The 17678-nt window shown below is 39.8% G+C and overlaps 1 protein-coding gene across 4 annotated transcripts in view; it reads left to right on the top strand.

Annotated features, from left to right (window-relative positions):
• OPHN1 (oligophrenin 1) overlaps positions 1-17678 on the top strand; it is a 729824-nt gene that overhangs the window by 212450 nt on the left and 499696 nt on the right. For 2 of the 4 annotated variants that reach the window (XM_064574172.1, XM_064574173.1), the window contains exon 5: positions 4887-4958. The exons of 1 other annotated variant lie outside the window; for it this stretch is intronic. In XM_064574172.1, coding sequence (XP_064430242.1) covers positions 4887-4958 — 72 coding nt within the window. Of the gene's footprint in view, positions 1-4886; positions 4959-6390; positions 6454-17678 lie in introns of all 4 variants that reach the window. One more of the 4 variants, XM_064574171.1, reaches the window with a different exon arrangement.

Here is a 17678-nt window from a genome sequence, read left to right as displayed (position 1 = left end):
GTGTGAGGGTAATGTTGGAACTTCGTAGAGGGTGATGAGAGGTCTACCTTCCCTTTCTTGATAGGATGATTTCCTGTGGGCAGTTCAGTTTTGTTAAGTCTGTTTATTCAATAACCAGAGTTCTTTAATCTGTCATTACTCATCCTTTTCAACAGTGTGATACTGGCTTCTGAGAATACTGCTACCATTTCATCTAGGCTCCTAGAGAAGTAGGATTGAAGGCAGGACGTGGACGTAGGGAAAGTAGAGACTTAGATTCTAATAATGGCAGTGCTACTAATTGTTGATTTCAAACAAATCATGGTATTTCGCTGTCTTTCTTTTTTCATATGTATAATGAGGAAAATAATCCCACCTCCCAAGGTTGTTGTAAGAACTCCAGATGATATAATGAATATGAAAGTGTTCTATAAATAGCAAAAAAAAAAAAACAAACCACTTACTAAGTGAGTGTTGTTTGTAGTTAACTTTTGTTACTCCCAAGATTCTGCTTATGGAAATTTGACTTGGGAATTTTCTTAGTTTAAGAGACTTGCTTCTAAGGATATTAAGGAGAGACCAATATGGGTAGTTTCTCTGGAGTCTGGTAGATGGCCCCCCTAGCTAATCTACACTCTACTAAATGTTTTCCTCTGCCTGAAGAATTTGTGGACAACTGCCAATGTTGATCTCAAAGGCATTCAACTCCATTTCATTCATATACCACTAGAAAGCTCAGCTGTACTTCTCTTCAGCCCTAGTTGTTTCTTTTTTTTCCCCTTAAGATCATGAGTGACTTTAATCAAGAAAGCATTTCTTTTTTCTATTATTGTGTTATGTTAATCACCATACATTACATCATTAGTTTTTGATGTAGTGTTCCGTGATTCATTGTTTGCATATAACACCCAGTGCTCCATGCAGAACGTGCCCTCCTTAATACCCATCACCAGGCTAACCATCCCCCCACCCCCTCCCCTCTAGAGCCCTCAGTTTGTTTTTCAGAGTCCATAGTCTCTCATGGTTCGTCTCCCCCTCTGATTCCCCCCTTCATTCTTCTGCTCCAGTCACAGACCTGTAACTCTGTATCTAGTTGTTTCTTGATTTTATTTACCCAATTACAAAGCTCTAAAATATTAAAGTAGGACTCATCTTTTGAGACATTGTTTTTCTCATCCTTCTTGCTGGCTTTTTTCCACAGGAGTGACTCATTTTCTTCTGTCTCTCATTATGTTGTGCCTCTTTGTCCCCACAACTCTTCAATCATGTATTGAGTGTTTGGCTCCCCATTTCCCGTTTAATTTTAGGAATGCTGTGAAGGTTAGGCTCAATGAGGGCCTTTCACAACATGCCAGGAATTCATTGCTTCACTGCACCTCTCCCTTTTCCTAGAACTGTGGTAAAAGGACTTCTTACCCCACTATAGATAATCTGGGAGGTGTTAAACAGCTTCTTTTCCTTTCTATAAGAAGAGGCCAAAAGAAGCTTTAGAAAAGGAAGTTCACAGCTCTAGCCTGTGATAATTGCAAATGTCTAGTCATTCTTGTAAATGAACTTAAATTGTGGAAGGAATTATGGAGGAAAGAATTGAAGAGGGGCATTCCAACTGTGATGTTCTTAACTAGTACCCTGTGGGATATTGTATTACCTCAGAAGTTGGCCTTGAAAATCTGGATAACAGACTTCCTGTATGATTAACGTTTGGCTTGCCTAGGTGCCTTTCTGACTCTGAAGGCCACCCTATTAGCAATGTGCAAGGTCTGTCTTTGAGGACTGCGAAGAATGACCTGAAGAGACCCATACTATTTCAAGCAGTATATCCTCAATGACTTCTTTTGGTAATTAGTTATCCATCAAAGATTCATGAACAATCCTACACTGCTGGATTGAGTACCATCTCTAATCTGCTAAATTCCCTACCTAGTGTTAATTGGGATTCATATAATAGGGACCTGATTAGCTAAACTCACTAATGTGTTGTTCAGAGTGTCACTTATCATGCTGGGGGTTCTACCCTGGGATAGCAGGTAGGAACTTTTCTGCTAGAGAGCTTATGAAATGGGTGTAGTGATCCGAAAGGGGAATAAAGATCATGTTTAATTAAAAGGGCTTTTTTGAGTAGTTGCTAGACTTCTAAGAGATTTGAGGACAAAACAAAATGAAAAAAAAAAAAAAAGAGTCAAGCTTCAGTGTGATCTTTTCCTACATCTCTAGCTCTGTGTTCTGGCAGAAAGTATTATAATAACCAATGAGTGTCAAAGAGAGGAAATGCTCAGAGTATTTATTTGTGTTGTAGGAGACTGGTAGCAGTATTATAATCAATGTGATCAAGTGAGAACTATGGCCTCCAATTTCAGTGAATCATGTGCTAGTTTTCTCGACAGAGACAGGGCCAAACATACTAAAAGCAGTGGCCTTGTGGACCCTGTGTAAGAAGTTGCTGGCACACTTGCTTATACAAGAAAATCCCCTTTGAAGCATAAAAACTGGCAACTGTGCCATCCTTGGGTTGCTTATGTATGCAAGGGCTCAGCTGAAAGTCCATATAGAAGTTTGACACATACTACTCTCCTTAGAAATGGCATGTTCACTTCAAAGGCAAACTTCTTCAGTGTGTCCCAGGTAACCACTTTTTTGTGTGTTACCTTTGTGAAAGTGGAAATGGTTTTTCTAATTATCTGTTGCTGCATAACAACCTATTCCAAAATGTAGTGGCTTAAACTAAAACCATTTAATTTTATCTCATTATGTTGTAGGTCAGGAATTCAGGTAGGCGTCAGCTGGGTAATTTTTCTGCTTCATGTGGTAGTAGTCACCTGGGAGGTGGGTTGAGGTGGAGAGTCCAAAGCAGTCCAAAGCTTTGCTCACCTATCAAGCACCTCAGTGGAATGGCTGGGAGGCTGGGCTCAGCTGGACTTTTGATCAGAAAGTATGTATTTGGCCTCTCTAGGTTGGTAGTCTCAGGATAGTCCAGCTTCCTATAGGGTGGCTCAGGGCACCCCAGGGGGAGTGTTCCAAGAGAACCAGGTGGAAGTTGCTGGCCTTTTATGACCTAGTCTGAGAAGTCACATAGTGTCACTTCTGCTATACTCTGTTAGTTCAGAGCAGTAATAAACCCACTCATATTAAAGGTAGAGGGGACAGAGACCTCACCTCTCAATGGGGAAAGTGTCACAAAATTTGTGGCCATGTTTTAAAACTTGCACAAAAGGAGAGAAGAAAAATGACTCTCTGTACTGGATCTAGGACACTAATGACATAATTTGTTTCCAGGTATGTACACAAAGTTGATTATCACATATCTCACAGTCTATAGAACTATAGAGTGTGTTGAGTAAGAGAGATGTGCTAATACTTTTTTTAAAATTTAAATTCTGTTAGCCAGCATAGAGTACATCATCAGTTTCTGATGTCATGTTCAATGATTCATCAGTTGTATATAACACCCAGTGCTCATCCCATCATGTGCCCCCCTTAACTGAGCTAGTACTTTTAATAAAAGAATTCTTATTTTTGATCAAGGAGAATCACTGATGTCCTTATTTTTGGTACTAGGGCTTCTGGTAGAGCTTGATTGGATGAGAGTTTGCCCATTTAGTTGAACTCTGAATCATACCTGGACACAAAACAGGAGACCCAAAGTGCCTGCAGGACACAGATTAAAAAATATGTACTAATGCCCCGACTGCCCATGCATTTTGCTGGTAGTTTAAAAACTGCTTCTTGGGACGCCTGGGTGGCTCAGTCATTAAGTGTCTGCTTTCGGCTCAGGTCATGATCCCAGGGTCCTGGGATCGAGCTCCGCATCAGGCTCCCTGCTCTGCGGGAAGCCTGCTTCTCCCTCTCCTACTCCCCCTGCTTGTGTTCCCTCTCTCGCTGTGTCTCTCTCTCTGTCAAATAAATAAATAAATAAAATCTTTAAAAACTGCCTCTTAATCTGGAGAATACAGGACTGGTCAAAACTGGCTTTCTACTGTTTTTTCTACTTTTGTTATGAAGATATATCTTGTCTTACTTACACTTTATGTCTCATTTGACAAGGAAGGCAGTACCTCATTTCCCTGTCTTAGATCAAAATTAGTGCATTGGATCCTAAAATCCAGCCCTTCAGATGTATTCTCTTAGGTCCTCCATTAATATACAGCTGATTCACACCACTGAAGAAAACAAACCCCCCTTGTTGCCTTGGACAGATGCAATCTTTCAGGAGGTTTATATGAACACAAAGCTTTGTATATCTCTGCCTGTCCACTGAGCAAGGGGTCCAGTTTGCAAATGGTGTTTTTATATCTCTAGAACCATATTAATGTCAATATTTTTCATTCTTGGACAGGCTGTTTTTATCAGCTTTGGAGCTGATACCTACATTTGTAGGTAATTTGAAGGCCTGATCCAGTGCTCTCTGTGATGCTGTAATATACTCGTAAGTTCTGAAGAAAATGTTCTGATTTTATGACACACCCTGGCAGGACCGGAAACACTTTATCCTGGGATTTATCCTGATGCTATTACTGCTAACTCATTTGCCTCCCATGAAATGGTTTGCACTTGGTGCAATTGGTATTTTCATACATTTTCCATTCTCTTTCTCTTTTCCACATATACCTCAGGCCCCCTGTATCTGTTTCTGGACATGACTGTAGATATTGATTAAAAACTCAGATCAGACTACCAGTAAGTTACAGAGAAATGCCCCTAATGTCCCTTCTCTCATTTCTTCTCAAAACATTTGATTTTAAGAGACCAGTATGGGAAAAAAAGACAGTGACAACAATGAAAAAAACCTGCAAATCAATTTACATTTTGCAGGTTGATGTATTACAGGGTAATTCCTTAATAACAAGGAAACTTGAATCTGAACCTTTCTAATCTGAAAGTTGTTTTGTGTGTTCTTTCTTTTTTTCTAGGTACACAATGCTAGTGATTTGCTGATTAAACCCCTGGAAAATTTTCGGAAGGAGCAAATAGGCTTTACCAAGGTACATTTTCTCCAAATGTATAACATATTTTTTATAGCTGAGTAGTTTGGGCTACCACTCTTCACTCTTTAGGGGTGAGGAGGGTTCATATATATAAGAAAATTCATTCAAAAAAGTGAGAAAATCTGGAATTGGCTCCTGGCTATGTTTCCAACCAGCTGTGCAACTGTGGACAAGTCTCTTTTTGGAGCTTCAGTTTCTTCATCTGGAAAATGAGCAGCTTGACAATAGGCATTATTTAAAGGGCACTTACTATGTGCTTGCTAAGCACTGGGCTACATGCTTTACCTTCATTCTCTAATCACAACAATTGTGTGAGGTTCTGGTATTTTCCACATTTTACAAATGAGGCAGCTGAGGTTTGGGCAAGATAAAAAAAACCTGACCAAAGTTATATAGTTAGGGACAGTAGCCAGCATTTAGACTTTAGGATTTCTTTTAGCTTCAAATCCCACATGCTTTCCATTAAGCCATACAATGTAGATATTTGCTGTCCAATATGGTATCCATAGCTATATAAATAAAATAAAATTAACAACTCAGTTTCTCAGTCATGCTAGTCACATTTCAAGTGCTTGGTACCTACATGTGGCTAGTAGCTCCTGTGTTGGATTGTACAGACACAGAACAGTTCCATCATTGTGGAAATTTCCACTGGACAGCATTGTACCAGATAATCTCAGATTATTTCCACCTTGATCACTCATGGATCTGGTTCCCCAGTGTCTCATAAAGAGGTATGAAAAATTGTTAAATTTATTCTTGTCAGCTAAGAATAGACCTATTTTTTGAACTCCAGTCTGTATGCAACATGTAACCTAGATGGTCTTCCAGAACTAAATGTAGCATCTTGACTAAGCATCTGGTCCTAAAAAGGATTGAGAACACACCATCTGGTTATTATCTGGAATATTGTGACAAGCAGTTTGGATTGAAGATGGCAAGTTGAGAGAGGAAAGAGGAAAGACGAGATTAGTGGATGTGATGTCACTGCTGGATGTCATCAGTCAGGTTGACCTGGGTATTGTTTGAGTGATTGACATTCAGGCTAAATGAGTTAATCTGGATAGCCCAGCAATTCTGGATTCCACTTGATATCTCTGGAACCTCATTAACATAAGTACTTAATTGGGAAAATATATAATTGAAGGAGGGAAGAACCTTTAAAATCATAAGTATGGTATGAAAATACTTAAGTGACATGACAGTTGTTACGTAACAATGAATCTTTATGAAGGACAGATAATGTGAAAATCTTCACAGAGTCTACTTTCACTCCTGGATGAGATTAGGAAAAAGGAAATTAAGAATATGCTGCAGTGGTTGACCTCATGTCATCTGAGGGAAAGGAAACAGATATCTGTTATATATTTCCTATGTCCCCGGCCTGTGCTGAGGATTTTACATATGTTGTCTTCCTTAATTCTTACAGGAAACCTATGAAGTAGGATGTATAATATCCATTTTCTCAATGAAGAAACTGAGACTCAGAAAGGTTATATTCTTATATTCCTATCGGTCTTTTTTTTTCTCCTTCTTTACCGTAGGGTCAACTTGCACACCTAAAAGGAGAGTGACCAACTCTCAGTGTGAGGGCTGCTTTCAAGAAACTATCTAGAATTATCCTGGTAGTAAGTAAAATTTAGGGTAATAGAAAGAGCAGTGAACTAAGGACTAGAAAATGCAGCTTTTGGTCTACCCCTGTGTGTTTTCAAATTATTGCCTATCAGTTCCAACACTTCTCAATAACTATTCTGTGAAAATGGACGGAATTCCATTAAGCATCTCTCCTTTACAATGATCAAGCTGTTAAGCTTTCTCAGGAGATGGTGCTGGAGGGATATTGCAGGAAGAAGGGGCTCTCCTGAAGTTTCCAACTGCTGCAAAGTGGGGGTCAGTAGAGAGGGAGTGAGCTATCTGGTGGGGGCTCTGACCCAGCCACACATCTAGAATACATGGCCCCTCAGTGCCTTTGAAGCCTCTGCCTGGCCTGGCAATAACTTATCTGCAGGTCTCTCAATTTAGGTCTCTCCCTGAAGGCCTGCCACTCATTCTGTCCCCCAGCTTCCCTCTGTAGGCCCCACACCTCTCCCACCTGCTGACTGAAGGTTTGTAACAGAGCTGCTGCTCCCAGCTTCCTCTGCCAGCCCCCATACAGCCTGCTGGCTCCTTAGGGGGTTCCTACTGAGGCAGGCTGGTCCTGCAAAGCTTATTGGTAACCTAAACGGTTCCCATTCTCTATTCCTACTCCACTAGTTGCTGCTTGCTCCCCACCTGCACTCTGGAGAGTTGTCTCCTGCTTACCTAGTGACTCTAGAACACCAGGCCAAACCAATTTAAGCTAACTTCTCTGCTTGAGTTACACCCTTTCCAGTGAGTTTGGAGCCCCTTCCAAATTTGCCCTTCCATGGGTACCTTCCCTCAGCCTCAGGGTACTGTAAAGAATTTCCTTATATATTATAGTTAGTTTTTTTTTTTTTTTTGTTTTTGTTTTTTTTTTTAGTTTAATACGTTTGGAGTTTAATAAATCTATATAGTGGTTTTTATCTTTGGATTGGGCCCAGACTGATACACTCAGCACTGCTGCTAGTTGGCTCTGTGACTTAACTGGTAGTGGAATATGCTTTGCTAGGCCCTTACAAATATAGATGTATGTTCTCATTTGAACCTTGTAAAGTAGAACTTAATTGTCCTTTTTTTTACTGATGAGGACACTAAGATTCAGGGAGGTGTAGTGTTTAAAGTCATTCAACCAGGGAGTGGCAGAGCTTGGAATTGAATTCATTTCTCTCGATTGTAAGTCTGGCGGGGGCGGGGGGGGGAGCCTTGAATCCCAGGTCACAGGTCCAGATGGAGCTGCTGCAGGTACATATCTTGGTAATACTCCATGGAAAAATTTAATGGTTAAAATGAAGGGTTCCTTGGGGCACCTGGCTGGCTCTGTTGGTAGAGCATGTGACCCTCGATCTTGAGGTCATGATTTCAAGCCCCATGTTGGACATAGAAATTACTTTAAAAAAAGGCGGGGGAGGAATTCCCTGTTACCCATCCACTAAGCATGGTCTGCTAAGAGGGACAATGCTAAGTTGATCTCTTCTGCTTTTAGAGGCAACATACACCACAACTGCATGTACTACTTCAATTTGCCAAGTAACCCAAAAGCTTTGAGCCTAGAGGAAAAACAAAACAAAAACCTTTGCAGCAGGGTCCAACTCAGTCTGCCTGCATGTTCTGAGAAATAACTCCAATTTTTTAGGCTCCAATTCAAGGAGTCACCTTTTCTAATAAAGGCAAACTCACATGTCCAGTATTTCATAAAAAATGATGCAATTCTCCATGTAAATATGGTTAGCAGAAATTATACAAGTAGTATGAAAAGTAGGCCATTATTTTTCTCCACAAGGATCCCAAGGGGAAAAAAAAGTCTTTATGAAAGATAGCACTTCTCTCTTGGCCTCAGTTTTCTCATATGTACAACAAAAACAATGGACAAATTCTTAATCTAATCTGTGTGAGATTCTAAGGGTAATTAACTAAAAGTGCATCTATTCAGTAGTAGAAATTGGCTAGTCAGAATTTACTGTGCTGTAAATGTAAAATATGTGCTAGATTTTGAAGATGGTGTGAAAAAATGTAAAATATCATTAATATTTTATATCGATCACATGTTGAATGGTATTTTCGATATAGTGGGTAAAATAAGATAGATCATTGAAATTAAATTCACCTGTTTCTTTTTCCTTTTCTTAATATGATTGCTAGAAAGGTAAAAATTATAGCTATGGGTTGCATTAAATTTCTATTTGGTAACACCGAACTGAACAAAGTAATTACAGTTGAATTATTTGTTTAATAACTAGAGGTTTGTACTTCTTGATTCCCTTTATCCATTTTACCCATCCCCCCCACCCAGCTCCCCTCTGGCAGCAACCAGTTTGTTCTCTGTATTTAAGAGTTTCTTTTTGGGTTGGTTAGTTTGTTTCTTCGTTTGATCATTTGTTTTGTTTTTTAGATTGCACATGTAAGTGAAATCATATGGTATTTGTGTTTGTCTGACCTTATTTCACATAATACCCTCTATGTCCATCTATGTTGTCACAAATGGCAAGATCTCATTCTTTTTTATTGCTGAGTAATATATATCACATCTTATTTACCCATTCATCTATCAGTGGACACTGGGTTGCTTTCATATCTTGGTTATTATAAATAATGCTGTTGTAAATATAGGGCTGCATATATCTTCTTGAATTAGTGCTCTTTTTTCCTTTGGGTAAACACCCAGTAGTGGGATTACTGGATCATATGTTATCTCTATTTTTGATTTTTTGAGGAACCTCCATACTGTTTTCCACAGTGGCTGTACCAGCTTACATTCCCAGCAGCAATGCAAGAGGGTTCCCCTTTCTTTCTCTGCATCCTTGCCAACACCTGTTGTTCCCTGTGTTGCTGATTTTAGCCTTCCTGACAGGTGTGAGGTGGTATCTCATCCTGGTTTTGATTTGCATTTCCCTGATGATGAGTGATGTTAAGCATCTTTTCTGGTTACTATTGGCCAACTAGATGTCTTCTTTGGAAAAATGTCTGTTCAGGTCCTCTGTCCATTTTTTAACTGGATATTTGCTTGTTGATATTGAGTTGTACATGTTCTGTATATATTTTGAATACTAACTCCTTATCAGATATACCATTTGCAAATATCTTCTCTCATTCAGTAGGTTGTCTTTCATTTTGTTGATAGTTTCCTTTGTTGTGCAGTTTTTTATTTTCGTGTAGTCCCAATATTTTATTTTATTTTATTTTTTAGTGTTCAGTAATTTATCAGTTGTGCATAACACCCAGTGCTCATCACAACACGTGCCCTCCTTAATGCTCATCACCCAATTACCCCATCCCCCCACCCACCTCCCCTCCAGCAATCCTCAGTTTGTTTCCCAGAGTTAAGAGTCTTTCATGGTTTGTCTCCCTCTCTGATGACTTCCCATTCAGTTTTCCTGCCCTTCCCCTATGATCCTCTGCACTGTGTCTTACATTCCAAATATGAGTGAAACCATATCATAATTGTCTTTCTCTTATTGACTTACCTTGCTCAGCATAATACCCTCCAGTTCATCCACATTGATGTAAATTCTGATGGCTGAGTAATATTCCATTGTGTGTGTGTATATATATACACACACCACATCTTCTTTTTCTTTTTTTCTTAAGTTCAATTAGCCAACATATAGTACATCATTAGTTTTTGATGTAGTGTTCAATGATTCATTAGTTGTATATAACACCCAGTGCTCATCGGATCACGTGCCCTCCTTAATGTCCATCACCCAGTTACCCATCGCCCCACCCCCCTTCCCTTCTGCAACCCTGAATTTATTTCCCAGAGTCCAGAGTTTCTCATGGTTCGTCTCCCTCTCTGATTTCTTCCCATTCAGGTTTCTCTCCCTTCCCCTATGGTCCTCTGTGCTATTCCTTATATTCCACATATGAGTGAAACCATATAATAATTGTCTTTCTCTGCTTGGCTTATTTCACTTAGCATAATACCCTCCAGTTCCATCCATGTTGATGCAAATGGTAGGTATTCATCCTTTCTGATGGCTGAGTAATATTCCATTGTATATATGAACCACATCTTTATCCATTCATCTGTCGATGGACATCTTGGCTCTTTCCACAATTTGGCTATTGTGGAAAGCCATTGGACATTGCTGCTATGAACATTGGGGTGCAGATGCCCCCTCAGATCACTACATTTGTATCTTTGGGGTAAATACCTAGTAGTGTAATTGCTGGGTCATAGGGTAGCTCTATTTTTAACCTTTTTTTTTTTTTTAAGATTTTATTTTTTATTTGTTTGACACAGAGAGACACAGCTAGAGAGGGAACACAAGCAGGGGGAGTGGGAGAGGGAGAAGCAGGCCTCCCCACTGAGCAGGGAGCCTGATGCGGGACTTGATCCCAGGACCCCAGGATCATGACCTGAGCCGAAGGCAGACACTTAACTGACTGAGCCACCCAGGCGCCCCTCTATTTTTAACTTGTTGAGGAACCTCCATACTGTTTTCCAGAGTGGCTATACCAGCTTCCCTTCCCACCAACAGTATAAGAGGGTTCCCTTTTCTCCACATCCTCGCCAACATTTGTTGTTTCCTGTCTTGTTAATTTTAGCCATTCTGACTGGTGTGAGGTGGTATCTCATTGTGGTTTTGATTTGTATTTCCCTGATGCCAAGTAATGTGGAACATTTTTCATGTGTCTGTTGGCCATTTGTATGTCTTCTTTGGAAAAATGTCTGTGCATGTTTTCTGCCCATTTCTTCACTGGATTATTTGGTTTTTTGGGTGTTGAGTTTGATACGTTCTTTACAGATCTTGGATACTAGCCCTTTATCTGATATGTCATTTGCAAATATCTTCTCTCATTCCATAGGTTGCCTTTTAGTTTTGTTGACTGTTTCCTTTGCTGTGCAGAAACTTTTTATCTTGATGAAGTCCCAGTAGTTCATTTTTGCTTTTGTTTCCCCACACACAGAGCAGTCACCTGGTCCTGCACGTACCCGCGATGCCCCTCCTGGGGGAAGGCGGAGGGTTGCTGGGTCTCTGCCCCTTTCAGGGCCCTGCATGGAGAGTGGTTGCCCGATAGTGCCGCACTTTGGGGTTTATGGTGAATGGAGCTGAGAGTCCCCTCTTGGGCTCGCTGACTGCAACCAGTTTCCGTGCTTGGGAACTCTGCCGGCTCAGGTACCCCTGTTCTTTCTGTGACTCCTGGGTTCCTGAGACCACACTCACAGTGTCCCGGCTAGCATTCCTCCCTGTTTCTCCACTTGAGCACCTTTCAGGAAGGGACGTCTCTCACTGGAGCAGACTTGTAAAGGTTCGGATTTTGCGCTCCTGGTCTATATCACTTTCCAGTAGCTGGCTTACAGAGGCTCCCTCCCCCCACCATTTATTTTCCGATATATCCCCTCAGATTCACTTCTCTGCACCTCTTACCTTGCAAAAAGTGGTCACTTTTCTGTTTGTAGAATTCCAGCAATTCTTTTCTTACATTTCAGGCTGAATTCATGGGTGTTCAGAATGGTTTGATAGTTATCTAGCTAAATTCTAGGGACCAGATGAAAGGAGTTCCCCTACTCTTCCACCATCTTGCCTCCCTCCCCCAGTAGTTTAATTTTGCTTTTGTTTTCCTTGCCCAAGGTGACATATCTAGGAAAATGTTGGCTGATGTCAAAGAGGTTACTGCCTATATTGTCTTCTAGGAGACTTTTGGTTTCAGGTCTCACATTTAGGTCCAAGTATTTACTTTTGGTAGAAAGCTTCTGCCATTTCATGGGTTCTCTGGATTCAGAATCAACAGGAAGGCAGCATGTGATGAAAATTCATATACACATAGATATAGAATTAATTAAATTAGTTAACATATATAACATATATATATAACATATATAAAATTATTCGAATAGCACCTGGCACGTATACATGTTAGTATTGTTGTTATCATCATCCTCATCATTATCATTGTTATTGGCAGTAAAACAGGGAGAATAGAACACTTTCCATGAAATTGTCCAATTGGTGATAGTCTTACTCTGATTAAAAATTCACAAGGAGAAAAGTTAATGAGTGAGACAGGAAGAGAAATACAGTGGCAATGAATGTTTCCCGCCTGACTACTGGTACCTGGAGAGGTTTCATGTCACTGGATCTCCAGATTCGTGTCTCTGGCTCTGCAGGGTGTTTGAGAAGTCTTTTTGTCATAGGAAGTTAAAAAAAGGGGAGGGGCAAATAATTGAGAGTGCTGGGAACTAAGAGGGGACATATTTGGAATAAACTTATCTTGTTGTTCAAAGAGGATTAGCCTCTTCAAATGATGCTGATGATAGTACCTCTTGAAATAATGAATGTCTTATGTGAAATCTGTGGAAAGTGTTGGAGCATGCATGGTGGGGATTGATGTGTAATATTCAAATGATACTCTTCTCCTGTGACTCCTGTAATAGATTTTGAGCTATTGGTTAGGGAATTTGCTGGGTAATGCAAGTTACAATGTTTGCAGAGTCCATTTGCAGACCAATGAACTCTGTTGTCAGTTCAACTTCGCTGACTCAGTCCCAGTCGACAGGCTCTTTCAATAATCAGAATCTCAAAAGGCCATTTTGTAACAGATATTTCACAAAGACAACAGTTTCTCTATCTGATCAGCCATTCTGTGATGTCTTGGACACTAGCTTTTTTATACAATAGCTTCTAAATACCTCAGATGGTTGGGTTCCCAAGCATAGAATCATGGGCCAGATGATTTCACAGGTATCCTCTCCATAAGAGGATTTTTTTTCCCAGGGGAAACTGTGCTGGTAGGGCTCCTAACTCCCTACTTTAGCCGGAGCAGTTTCTCTTGGATCTGTTTTATATACTGAACTTTTGGGGTAATATTTGTTTTAGAATTGGACCTCTATTGGCTAAAAAGTTTGCAAACCACCTCTTTATGCTAAAACTCTATTGGTCTCTCTTTTCCAATTAAATAGGATATGTCTTCTAATCTCTGTATGGTAGTTGGGATACTTATGCAATTAGATGGATGTTTGTTTTCTTCAAATTTTAGTGTGTAATCTGCAATGTAATCAGACTAATCCCATTTTACAACCCTTGAATTTTGAGAAAAAAAGTGTTTATTTTTTCCACTGTAAAAATTAAACTTATATACAACACACACTTGCACAATAATTTAAAATAAAATAATACAATAAGATCTGTTAAAAAACTCAACAGTTTTCATTCTTTCCCCACTCCTCAAAGTCATATATTTTTAACCATTCATATTCTTTTGGTAGTTACTTTCATATTTAAAAAAATGCTTTTATTGCTACTGCATTATCCACTTGAGAAATTATTTATTTTGTCTTGCTGTGAATAGAGGAAGTCATTGCTCAACACCTCTCTCTTTCCCTCCCCTTCTGTTGCTGGGTGGACTGGGGAGATCCCCAGACCCTGACGCCCCCTCCCAGCCTATCTTTGGTTTGTTGCCAGAGGCTCTTTGTTTCTTCGCAAGAAAGAATTCAAGGATGGATCAGACACAGTGGTTGAGTGGTACAAGTGGACGAGTTTATTAAAGTGAGAGTACACTCTTGAGATCTGAGAGCTGGTGAGCTCAAGTGAGAGTTGTGCCTAGCATTTGGGGTCTCTATCTTTTATTAACAGTTATTAACTAAGGGGTAGAATATTTGTTATTTGTGGAGGGGATTTCTTGGGGAGCAGGGTTTCATGCCTTTTCTCCCTTACTTGGTCAGGCTCTCTGGCCTTCTTTGTCTAGGGCCTGTCTGGTGTGATCCGGCTTCCTTTGGCTTTGATTTTGGAATACTGCCAAGACAGGTTTCTAACTTTCTTGATAATGGGCCGTGACTCCCACTTTACTGGCCTCCAGACATCCTGTTAAAGCCTAACTGTCTGTTCTAACACTTCTAAGTTCTGATAACTATAACATCCTTTTACTTACCTCTGTTACTTTAAATAATATACTTAATCCCTATTTCTTACTTCGTTACTCACTTTTGACTGTGGCTCTGTAAGATGAAGATATTAACACTTCTGTTTTCCTTTACTACCTTTAAACCCTCGACTCCTATCAGCCACACCTTCACTTTTCACTGGTAGGGTTGATCACATTACTATTGGTTGATCACACTACTATTCTAGTCTGGAACCTTAATTAAATCTTGTTGGTGGTTATTATTAAGCTCATTTTATAGTGACAAATGCAAGTGACAAATTCAGGATTTGAACTCAAGTTTCTTGGCTCTGAGTCCATGAATTTTCACATTTTTTTTTAAAGATTTTATTTATTTATTTGACAGAGGGAGACACAGCGAGAGAGGGAACACAAGCAGGGGGAGTGGGAAAGGGAGAAGCAGGCTTCCCATGGAGTGGGGAGCCAGATGCGGGGCTCGATCCCAGGATCATGACCTGAGCCAAAGGCAGACACTTAACAACTGAGCCACCCAGGCTCCCCAATTTTCACATTTCTTATACTGGATTAATATGAGTATTAATTTCTGGTGGCTAGGATAGATCAAGGATGATCCCCTTCTTTACCCTTTTCTCCTAATTTCTTGTCTACTTGGCTTAGAGATTTTTTTGTCTACCTACTCTAGACTCCTATTTGGTTAACTCGTTCTATTCCTCTCACCTCTCAAAAGTCCCGGCACATGCAAATCTTGTGAGTAATTTCCCATGTGTATATTTTAGCTATCACTTGATTAGCAGAACCCTTCCCACCCCTATTCCCCTTCTCACCACCATTCAACCCCCCCAAACCCCCTGCACCAAGGTCAAGGAAGGACAAACCAAACTCAGTCCAGTTCTGTTCATAATGGTTCTTTCATCCTGCAGTGTAGAATGTTGGGCTGTCCATTGGAGATGGCAGAATAAAGACTTAGTCATCCACCATAGACACATGACAGAGAAAGTATTTGTACCCTTTGATTCATATTTTTTGGGGCTTGTCAGAATTGCCCACAGTATTATGTTTTCAGTTCTTTTTCAAGGATGCTCTTGCCAAAGAACAGTCACTGAATTGAGCCTTTGTGTATTCTCTGGTGAGAATAAGGGCCAAATGGCCTAAGACATCTGAATCTGCATTTAACCCACTTTCTGAAGAGTTGGAGCGTGTGTGGAAGCTATGATATAGTGTGTTCTCACCCAACAGATGTCAGGCAAGTAGGCATTGACAGTAATGTATGGGTTTGCCAGTCTTACTGTTACTTCTTCTCCATGAACAGAGATCACAGAAAGAACTTTAGGAAAAGGGCTTGTTCTGGAGTTAGATAATGTTGAAAAAAATAAAGAAGATGGAACAAATGAACCCTGATAGAGTAGGTGAGGCTAAGGGTATTAGTCTGCCCTGGATTCCAAATGTGAGTGCATACCCTGGGACAGAGAGGAAGGAAGCAGGAGCAAATAACCATGAAAAGCTACAATTTGAATTTCAGGTCACCTCATCCCTTGTTTGAGTCTTAGTGGCCCATAATGTATTAGCTAGAAGAGTCAAGTACTCAACATGCTCAAGAGCTAAGCTGTGTGACAGTAATCCATAAGTGATTTTCAAGCCAACATCAAATACTTTACATGCTTTAAAATAATAATTACCACATAGTAGGTGCTTGTTGTTTGTTATCTCAATTAAGCATTATTTTCCACTTCCTACAGATGAGGAAGTCAAGACCCATAATGGTCAAATAACTTGTCCACGGACAGAAAGTTATTAACAGAAGCAAGCTTCAACCAGATATTTGTTAACTCCAGAAATTGTACTCTTTCCATTTCATGTACTCTGAAACCAGCTTTGTGGGGTTGTTATGAAAAAATTTATAGAGATAGATTAATAATGCATACTGACAATTTAATGGGTAAATACATTGTGACAAAATCACACTATTTTACAGTAATAAGAATGAATGAACTAGACCTGTTGTATACAACAACATGGATGAATCTGACAAATATAAGGTCAAGGGGAAAAAAGCTAGTCACAAAAGATTGCCTACTATATGTACATATTTGTATAAAGTTCAAAAACAGGCAAAAATAAATTACGGTGTTAGAAGCCAGGATACTGGTTACCCAAGAGTGGGGGTATAAGTGAGAAAGTCAGATGTATTCTGTTTGTGAATATTTATTGAGAATAGTGCAGAGTATTTTTCAGATTATATGTTACATTTTTTTACTAAGTTTTAAATTTTAATTCCAGTATAGTTAACATACAGTGTTGTATTAATTTCAGGTGTACAATAAGTGACTCAAAAATTCCATCACAAGTGCACTCCTTAATTCCCATCACTATTTAATACATCACCCCCTCCCCTCTGGTAACCATTAGTTTGTTCTCTATAATTAAGTGTATGTTTCTTGCTTTCTCACTCTTTTTCCATTTGCTTGTTTGTTTTGTTTCCTAAATTCCACATATGAGTGAATGAAACCATATGATATTTGTCTTTCCTGACTGACTGATTTCGCTTAACATTATACTCTCTAGCTCTATCCATGTTTTTACAGATGTCAAGATTTCATTCCTCTTTATGGCTGAATAATATTCCTGTGTGTGTGTGTGTATGTGTGTGTACACACCACACCTTCTTTGTCCATTCATCAGTTGATGGACATTTGGGCTCCTTCCATAATTTGGCTATTGTAGATAATGCAGCTATCAACATTATGGGGCATATATCCCTTTGAATTAGTTTTTCTGTATTCTTTGGGTAAATACCTAGTAGTGCAATTGCTGGATCATAGGGTAGTTCTATTTTTAACTTTTTGAGGAACCTCCATATTGTTTTTCCAGAGTGGCTGTGCCACTTTGCATTTCCACTAACAGTGCAAGATGGTTCCCTTTTCTTTCTCTGCATCCATGCCAATACCCGTTGTTTCTGGTGTTGTTGATTTTAACCATTCTGACAGGTGTGAGATGATATCTCATTGTAGTTTTTTTTTTTTTAAGATTTTATTTATTTATTTAACACAGAGAGACACAGCGACAGAGGGAACACAAGCAGGGGAAATGGGAGAGGGAGAATCAGGCTTCCTGTGGAGCAGGGAGCCCGATGTGGGGCTCCATCCAGGACCCTGGGATCATGACCTGAGCCAAAGGCAGACACTTAATGACTGAGCCACCCAGGCACCCTTCATTGTAGTTTTGATTTGCATTTCCCTGATAATGAGAGATGTTGAA

The sequence above is a fragment of the Mirounga angustirostris genome, unplaced genomic scaffold (genome assembly GCF_029215605.1).
Source record: "Mirounga angustirostris isolate CCGP_5_RB_7025 unplaced genomic scaffold, mMirAng1.0.hap1 SCAF_11, whole genome shotgun sequence".
Lineage (NCBI taxonomy): Eukaryota > Metazoa > Chordata > Mammalia > Carnivora > Phocidae > Mirounga > Mirounga angustirostris.
Note: the sequence above shows the minus strand (reverse complement) of the source record. Positions and strands in the feature narration are given on the sequence as shown.